Source organism: Achroia grisella, unplaced genomic scaffold, assembly GCF_030625045.1.
Source record: "Achroia grisella isolate CSIRO2021 unplaced genomic scaffold, CSIRO_AGI_Agris_v1 utg794, whole genome shotgun sequence".
Taxonomy (NCBI): domain Eukaryota; kingdom Metazoa; phylum Arthropoda; class Insecta; order Lepidoptera; family Pyralidae; genus Achroia; species Achroia grisella.
This window is the reverse complement of record NW_026713026.1, coordinates 3,958,197-3,964,604: the sequence shown is the minus strand read 5'-3', so window position 1 is coordinate 3,964,604 and position 6,408 is coordinate 3,958,197. Positions and strand designations below refer to the sequence as shown.

At 31.7% G+C, this 6,408-nt stretch overlaps 1 protein-coding gene across 2 annotated transcripts in view; it reads left to right on the top strand.

Annotated features, from left to right (window-relative positions):
• Positions 1-527: 527 nt before the first annotated feature.
• Positions 528-6,408, top strand: part of LOC131851624 (protein-glucosylgalactosylhydroxylysine glucosidase) — a 29,890-nt gene continuing 24,009 nt past the window's right edge. The window contains exons 1-3 of one of the 2 annotated variants that reach the window (XM_059202144.1): positions 528-576; positions 4,606-4,934; positions 5,947-6,249. In XM_059202144.1, the coding sequence (XP_059058127.1) occupies positions 4,628-4,934; positions 5,947-6,249 (610 nt within the window). In that variant the 5' untranslated portion in view covers positions 528-576; positions 4,606-4,627. Of the gene's footprint in view, positions 577-2,477; positions 2,790-4,605; positions 4,935-5,946; positions 6,250-6,408 lie in introns of those variants that run through there. The other variant, XM_059202143.1, reaches the window with a different exon arrangement.

The following is a 6,408-nucleotide window of genomic DNA, read 5'->3' as shown; positions in this document are numbered from 1 at the left end:
GCGAAGCACCAACTCTGAAGGTGGCTGACCGAAGAGGCAAGCGGAGCGCGGCGGAGGGCGTCACGCCTCGGTGGTTCTGCGGATAATGACATTGGCTTCTTGACTTGAGCCAATCATATCTCACTTGCCCCTACAATTAGGTGGGTATGTTCCCAGTAGAATTACTGTCATAGCCTCTCAAGAGTTAATGAAGTAAGACAGATAAACAATTTATTTGTATTTTCAGTACGCATGAAAAAAAACATAATAATTACACACTTAAATAATATTAAAAAGACAAATATTGATGAGTAATGAAAGTATAATTGTTTGTGGTCACAACAATACAAAATGTTAATGACTCAGTTTATTGTTGCGCTCGCAAAGCAGAAAAATACTGTTATTCTGTCATAACTTAAATAAATTTGTGAATTTGGTAAAAATAAAAATAATATTGTATGTATTCCTTTCCCTTGAGAAAAAAATAATGCAAACTGGCCAGTCAAGTAATAGATTTAGTGTGAAAGGTTTAGTCAGACATTATTTTCATTTGATTTATGTGGTTGTTCCCGCATATTGACAACATTGAGAAAGACAGTAAGTTCACCAGTAACATTTTGATAAACAGGGAAATTCTGTACTTTGATTGTTACAAATTCTATTTCTACCGCAAACAGTTGCTTTGATTTTGATGTGTGATATATGACAGTAAAATTTCTGTATTCAAATACTTAACAAATTACTTCTTCGTGTATATAGGCGATGGTTACTACTTTTAAAGATGGGCCGTCAACTTGTTTATAAATATAAAAAAACAGACAGATTAAAGTGCAGACAGGTTGAACATTAAACAGAGACGATTATTGAAATCATCCTATTTTAGAACTTCGGTAACGTTATGGAAGTAACAGCGCGGAACCGGGCCACATGGTCTGATGCGTCCGAGTGCTCACACCAAAATTTATAACACGGGCCTTATCAATTTAGACATGACATATGCGCCGCCACTAATCATATGCCTACCAACCTGTGACGCTCAGTTGTCAATACATTTTATTGCTTCAATTGTTTCTTTAGATGTAGCAGGAACGCACAGTCTTAATTAAGGTCGTAGTTTTAAGTTCGGTGAACTAGTTGTTACTAGAAACTTCTAGTAACAATTAATTAGCGAAACTTAAAACTATTTTTAACTAAACATAATAATATTAGTCAGAACTACTTAGTTCTTAGTAATATTATTCATGTTAATTTGTAAATTTAGTGGTCGTTTGATTTTGTATCCCTTTTATATATTTACTTGGCTCAACAGTCAATAGTCATAAAATTCTGCATACAGGTAGTATTTCACCATTCTAAATACTATCTGATGTGTATAGATAACTATGAGTAAGTTGGTATGAAGTGATAGTAATGGTGACAGTGCGTGATCCCTGATCCCTGATGATTCCTGTGAAAAACGCCTGTATAAATGTCTGTCAAGTCGACCTCCAGGAGGACCTACACGAACATCATGACACGGGCTAACTGACCTGACTTATAATCACCCTATAATCGTTAGCCAGCGTACCTGTACCAATAACGCAAACGAGTAACAGCCATTCCATTTTCATCTATTAAAAAAACTATACATGTATGTATATTCCGGTCATTCAAGTTATCCCGATCGCGATATACACTAATAATAGTTAATTTGTCAAATTTACATTACGATTCAATTAACACTTTAAATATTTATTTAATTATATTTTTAAAGTACAAACAAAATCAATTCGTTTTTCAAATAATAACATTGTAAAGTAGGAACGTATCCATTACTAAGTTGAGAAGGTTAATGAACTGAGGCAGGTTAGTGTAATTAATTCACTTGATCTTAAGATCCTGGTATTGTCTTGTCTCACATGTTAAGCACTGCTCGGCTCCACTAATACAATGAGGAAGCGACAATTGAATTAGACTCTGACGATGACTCTAGCTGCCTATTTTTAGGGTTGTCATTATTAAGGATGTTTGTAAAACTTTCCTTTGTATTTGTTAATTACTATAAATTTTCATAGTAAAATAAAATATTATTGTATCATTTTAGCTTATATACTTATACAATATTGACTATGATAATCCATTCCATTCTAAGTATATAAAGTAGCCCTTTTAAAATGCACGAAAATTATGATTACTGAGCAAATATCCACATAATTTTAATGTTGCCTTTTTCATTATATATATTATATTACCTTAATTAATTCTTCATAATATTTGGAAGTAGGTCTGATTATATTATGATTACATTTTTATTTCAGAATATCTGAATAATATAATGTGTTTCAACCATAATATTTACTGTTACTTTAAACAATAATCGTAACACTCGCTGATGTCATGCCGCAGGATGCTCAGATAAAGGCAACCCTATAATATAATAACATTGTTAATAGAACAATAAAGTATGTCACATCAGTAGATATGTGGGCTATAATGTAATTTGTACGGTGACTCTGTAAGCTTCGCACGACTGGCCAGTGTCCTAAAATTTAAAAAAAAAGAAAAAGAAAAGAAACTAATACATTCTTTATTCAAATTTTTGGCGGTAAATACTGTTCGGTTTTTAAATACTAGTGTTGTGCAGTGTTCTTATTAATGTGGTACTTTTTGAAGCGAAACAAGCAAGTGGCAGCGATGTTGGGTATTTTGAGTATAGCGGCGGTTATTGTAATAATATTGGCCACAAGAACAACGAGTCATTCAACAGATGAAAACTCTTCAGATGAAACTGACGATGTTAGCGATGATCCTAGTATATTTTCGACACACAAGTAAGTGTTGTTGTAGGGTACTAATACCAGATACGAATTTGCTTGTTCAGTAATGTGAAAGCAATGTTAGTTCTTTTCCCACTTTCTACAAATATTAGCGAATAAACATAAAATTATTTTATTCTACTTGTATTTCTAAAATATTTGGGATTTTCTACATATTATATTATAGATTATATGCACCCCAGCAGTCTAACGGTATAGCACATCGCCTTACTTCTGAAGGTTGCGGGTTCATTTCCTCTCACAGTTTATTTTTTTATTTGTTACTTACCATAATTTTTTACTCTTGAGTATAATTGCTTGTATTGTTATAGGCATTTTCTATGTACCTATACTGCATTATGTAAATGTATTTATAAAATAATGAATTCAAGTGTTTCTATCAGTTGTCTAGTACCCATATCATAAGTTCTGCTTACCTTGAGGCTAGGTGGCGCTGTGTGAATTGTTTGAATTATTATTACAGCGGCAACAATAAAATAAGTCGCCTTTGAGTTCAGCAAATTGTAATAAATGTAGGAAAATAAACAATGTAAAATATACCGTGCCGGCGATGACACTCCTATTGCATTTCTAATTTGTAATAGATATATACAAATAAATAAAATTGTAATTTATCTATTTGTAATTTCAAATTAACAGCTTTTCTCTAAGTGCATATATAGTATATACGCTACTTACACTAAAAAGTAATTTTATGTTTTTTGGCTGTCTATTTGTTTGTTCTTGATAATCTATGAAACTATTGGTCCGTTTCTGACGAGACTTTTATCCGCAGATAACTAATATTATATGGAGTAACTAAGGCTAATGTTAATTTTAGAAAATCCATTTATTATGAAAAAAAAAGTAAAATTGCACGCGCACGAAGTGCGTACGTAAGTGTTACTTAAACAGCTAGTATTCTATAAAATAGGACACATTATTACAAATAAGGTAGAATGAAATTAGCATTATTATGTATAAATATTTCTAAAAGATTCTCTTTTTCTAGACATAATTGAATAAAAGAATTTAGATTGATGCCGACGAACGCCTACGAGAATGTTTATGTCAATATGTTCATTGTAAGTTACAATAATTATTTAGGCGCTTTAGACAATTAGAAACACAATTGTAATACAATTATATAGTTACTTGTACCGTTATTATCACATCTATCTTAACATTGAATGTCATATGAGGTAAATAGAGCCTATTTTAAACTATTTCCTACTATTTTCCTTTTCTATGTGGTGTAATCGATTGGATTACTGGTATAGTTATCTTACATATTTCTAAGGCTAATTTGCTTACTTAGAAGCTGTATCTCTACTTGAAGGATGATAAATAATAGCGAAAATATAGTACATGGTCCTCATGAATAGTAGGCAATGATTGCCTACTATTCTTTCATTGAATTTTTTCTCAATCGTTCGTCAGCTTTTTTGGCAATCCTATTTGGATTGGTTAAAACTAATATTTTTATATATTTCGTGACAATTGTTTCGACTTCATCTGCAAGTATTACTTACTACATAGTTATGGAAATATTAGAGGAAAAGAAAAAAAATTTAAAGTACCTATTATAAAGGAAAGAAAATAAAACACTTAACAATCTCTTAATCTCGCTTTACTGTAATCTGTGGAAATGATTGCGAAGCAATGAATTGTATAACAACATCGGCTATTTTATTTCACTTCGAGCGCATTCGGTGGTAGGATTGGAGTTAGCCTTTTCGAGAAGTTCATACTAAGATCTTGTATTTTACTCATAATAATAATATGTAATTACAGTGAGGCTCGTTTCTGTTATCATTTGTCTCATTTGCAGACTTCCATTAGAAGATAGGTTTATGCCATCCATTGGGAACGGTCATATAGCAACAAATATATTCAGCGATACGGTATATATGAATGGCCTATACAATGGACGGAAGGGGGAAAGTCATCGAGCGAGGATTCCCAACTGGGCTAATATACGGCTAAATTCTACACTTACGCATATGCCGTACCGTCCCGTCTATAGTCTGGACACCAAAGAAGCAGCCTTCAAAGTGAGAGTCGACCGAGATAGATCCATCGTCACACAAAGAATATATGCCCATAGATTCTACACTAGGGCTATTGTGAATCAAATTCAAGTAGTAGCTAAACCACATGGTGAGATTTTATTCTATAGTAATGTCCAGAAATAAAAAAAATGTAGTTCAATTTATTTTTTTAATTTGTATCATAATTATGATTTTTATCTGTACTTTGTTTAGTGATCATTATGAAATCGTACAAAATATGGTTGTCCCATAGCTGATAAGGTAGAAAACGCCTTTAGATTTCTTATCTGCAATGTTTAATGAATGTAACTATTATTTTTGCTTGTTTAACTGTGAAATGTAAAGTTAAATAAGCAAAAATAATGTTGTATTGATTCTCAGTCGTCTCACGATTTAAAACATCGCCTTAATTACGATTGATGAATCGCAAAATCGATGATCATAGGTTCGATTGCTCTCACGATGCAAATATTTATATTAATAAGTATAATTGTTTGCATTCGCCTAGGTGTTTTCTGTGTAATTTTATATATATTAAAAAATGTTTTGAAATATTTCTATCAGCTATAACACAACTAGATGACGCTGTATGAATTGGACAATTCATTACTACAACTTATTATTAATATTGTTTAATTTATATTGTTTAATTAGTTCAATTTATTATTAATATTGTTTTCTAATATTTTATACTACCTGTTTCTTTTATCCAATTCAATTAAAAATAAGGATATTTTCAATTACTTCTATATTTTCTTATGGTTATATTATTTAAGATATAATTCTTTATGGTATATATAATTTCAAGAAAAAGGTTACCAACCTTTTTCTTGAAATTATATATACCATATAGATTGCTTAAAAAATTTACCATATAAAAAAATATACTTATATCAGTATCGAGAAATACTCATTGCTATTCAATATTACCAGGCGTTTTCTTGGTTATAATGGGTCGTCAAAATTTTTGATATAGATAGGGCTAATATTTAGAAATTAGGAAAAAATTAGGCTCCTATATCAGTACATACAGGTCTCGCAAGACGCATTAAAAACTAATTGCGCTTTTTATAATTTGTGCACTCACTACCTACTATTATTTCCAAAAAATTTTATTACAGATCCCAATTTTATTCATCATGAAATATGGATAGCAATTAAACAGATACCTGGTCCTAACAGTGAAGATGTTCAATTCCATGCTCCAGTGCCAGAGGTATACGATGGTCGCACCATCTGGTACTCGTGTGGCTCTACCAAAGATTCTGAAGATCCTTCACACCAGCCTTTACCTGTCGATGTTTGTGCATATTGGACCTCTGTACCTGATTACCTGGTGGTACCTCAGCATGGATCCAAAGTATTCACATTTGTAATGACGGTGGATAAAAATATAACTGTTGCTAGGCAAGAACTCTTTGCAGGTTAGTGATAGTTTTTATATTTAGTTCTATATAAATATTTGACATAACAAACAAGGTGATAGTCCACTTGATGGTAAATGGTATATGCAGGAACAGCATGATGTCGTGGACATCACTGTTGTCATTCCAAAGAACTAAGATATTATGCCTCTTATTTGT